This window comes from Atta cephalotes (assembly GCF_000143395.1).
Source record: "Atta cephalotes unplaced genomic scaffold scaffold01333, whole genome shotgun sequence".
Lineage (NCBI taxonomy): Eukaryota > Metazoa > Arthropoda > Insecta > Hymenoptera > Formicidae > Atta > Atta cephalotes.
The window spans coordinates 75-3,026 of NW_012131397.1; the positions used below are offsets into that span (position 1 = coordinate 75).

General features: G+C 29.4%; 1 protein-coding gene across 1 annotated transcript; it reads right to left on the reverse strand.

Annotated features, from left to right (window-relative positions):
- Window positions 1-203: 203 nt before the first annotated feature.
- LOC105625396 (proton-coupled amino acid transporter 2-like) lies at window positions 204-2,594 on the reverse strand (the record flags this gene model as incomplete). Its single annotated transcript, XM_012206728.1, has 4 exons — window positions 2,394-2,594; window positions 1,848-2,026; window positions 846-1,030; window positions 204-444 (listed from the first exon to the last, which is right to left on the reverse strand). Coding segments are annotated over exons 1-4 (806 nt in total), but the record flags the coding sequence as incomplete, so codon positions are not given.
- Between the last annotated feature and the right edge of the window lie 358 nt (window positions 2,595-2,952).

Below are 2,952 nucleotides of genomic sequence, written 5' to 3' on the forward strand. Positions count from 1 at the left end.
TAAACAGATTTTTGTTTGATCAAAGAAATTGTTTAAAAACAAGATCATAATACGATTTTCTCAAATCTAAACTTAAATTTTAACAAGTACCAAATTCAAAATCAAATTGTAAGATTTTACAATTATAAAGTATTAATATTTAATTTCTTACATCTTTAATATTTTAATTTCTAGTATTTATATATAATAAAGATGATGCGCACCCGTATTTAAAATATTTCACGATTAAGATCAAATTAACCGTTACAGCACATACGGCCGCGATAAAAGCAATAGAAAACATGGAGATCCCCAGAATCAGTCTCCATTTAAACTTTCCAAAATCTTCGTGATGTACGAGAATATACAAGATAACTGGGATCAGCGTGGCCAATGTGGATATACATATACCGCCGACCAAACCGGTAAATAGATCGAGCTTCGGAATCGCCGCTGCCAGAATACCTGCAAAATACAAGGATCACACTTTATCTCGGAAAATTTCCGTTCGCGGAGTAACAACGATGCGCGTATCGATTAGCGTAATTAGAGCAAATTAAAGCAAGTAATGCAGTTAGTAACATTGTAGTAACTTCGGAGTGATCCCGGTCAAACGAGACTTCGACAAAATTAAGCATCTACATCAAATTCCGCGAAAGTGGATTCCTGAACTTTAGTAATATCTGAGTCCAAAGCGGATCGTAATCGGACGGATTGATCGATCCTAGTTGTTGGTCGCTTCGAGATAAAGAGAGGGAAGGAGATTCAATCCACCGCGGTCCATCGAGTTTGGCCGAGTTTACCCTGAAGCTAACGAGAGAGTAGAACAATGCGCGAAAGAGGTTTAAGGAGAAATTATCATTTACACGTAATGATGGTGATGCCAAAACGAATGATTAGATCCCAAAGAAATGGTGTTCCTTTGCAGGTACCTTTTTCAATGGCCGGTATGGCGTAACTATAATTCAGAATTCTAATGGGCATGTAACACTGCAATCCATATGTGAAGTATATTGCCAGCGCTTGCATTATCAGAGCCGCTAATGTCGGTCTAAATGATTGGTGACATGGTGAGATATGTATTAATACCGAGAATATTTAGAAATCATGGACAATAGCATTCATTAATGAACACTTTTTCTTTCTATAAAAATATTTAATCTTTTTCTAAATCGCAAATTTCTAAATCTCAATATTTAAACTTTCTATATTTAAAGCTTAGCAATAATTAAATTAAAGGTAAAATTTATTAATTTATTAATTTTTTAATTAAATTAATTCAGGGAAAAGAATAAATAGACAGTTTTTTGTTTATTATTATTTACACTTTATGTATATTGTATTTAACGTAGGAAATAAATTTGTAATATTAAATAATTTATTAAAAATATACAAGATTTCTATTATTTACTATTCTGTAGTAATATTTTTTTAATGAAGTTTATTTTAAGTTCTGTAATAAAGTATTTTATTAAACGAGGAAATAACATATTGTGAACATATTATTTTCTTATAATTAAAAGTCACAAAATAATAGCAAAATTTGAAATTTTCTTTGGATGTCTTTGATAAAAAAAAACCTCTATATTTTTAATAAATTCTGTATTACAAATTAATTTTTCCGACACATTAAATATAATAATAAATAATACCTAAACAGAAAATTATGTCTATTCACTTCCCTCAAATAAAATTGCAAATTTTACTTTCAAACTGATAATTTATGTAAACGTGTCCCTTCTTAAATAATTTTTTAATCAAATAAATCAATATGTTATATAATAAAAAATATGAGATAAATGTTGCGTATCTACTAGCGTCATAGGCTTTATAGTTGTGCTTTAGTAATGGAATCACACTTATACTACCCGTCGAGCGTCTCATGATTACGAATAAAATTGCCAAGCGCAGTTGGTCCCCACTTCAAATAACCAATAGCTCCGACGAAAATGTGTATTATGACCAAAAATGTTATGCCCCAGTTCAATATTCCACACATTTTAACGTAATTCCAAGGTTTTTTCATACTATGTTCTATCGCCAATATCTAAAGATATCGTATTTTAAAATGTCATTATAAAATTCATGTTAATTATCAAGAATGAAAACCAAAGTTCGGAAAGACTTTAATTTACTTATAAGTTACTTTTTATTATAGAAATTGAATACAATAAGTTCAAGTATTTTATTTTTTATATTATATTTTATCATTTGCTCCAATTTCATATTATTTTTTGTACTCATTTCTATAATGAGTAAGCTAAAAAATAATTAATTAGTAATTTATAAAATATCTTTCGCAACCTTAATCTATAAACAATTCTAAATATTAAAATTAATGATTTCAATATTAAAATTAATTATTTATAGGAGATTAAAATTAAAATTAGATTTATTATAGATTAAAGACTCACCACTCCCGGCGAACACATACTGAAGAAAACTACGCCGATGAACTTTGGATATAATTCTACGTTCGGTCCAATCGTGGTCCACTCGTCGCCAATTCCATCTTTCAAAGCGTATACGATTCCAATAAGCCCAGCGGCTAAGAGCAAAATGTTCCCGACAATAGAAATCGGTGCGATGTCCGCCAAATTTTTTACCATGTTCATTACAAAAAGAAGTGGAAATATTATGAGCGCGTAGTAGCTTTGAGCGATAACTTTTTCGGTATCTATACATTCTTGAATTACTCCGGAAATGAATACGACGTAAACCGAACCAATCCCAATGTAGCATAATAACATAATGATATCAACGATGAGTCTATAAATGAATGAAAATTCAAACCGCTCTGTTTTTAATGTTTAAACATTAACTAAACTTATACCCGTTTCTATTAATATATATAATTTAATTTTAATGGCGATTCAATTAACTTCATGTTTTTCTAGTTCTATAATAAGAATTAGAAAAAGGTAGAAAAGTAAGTTGTATTTTTTTTTAAAATTAAAGTTTATATTGATACAA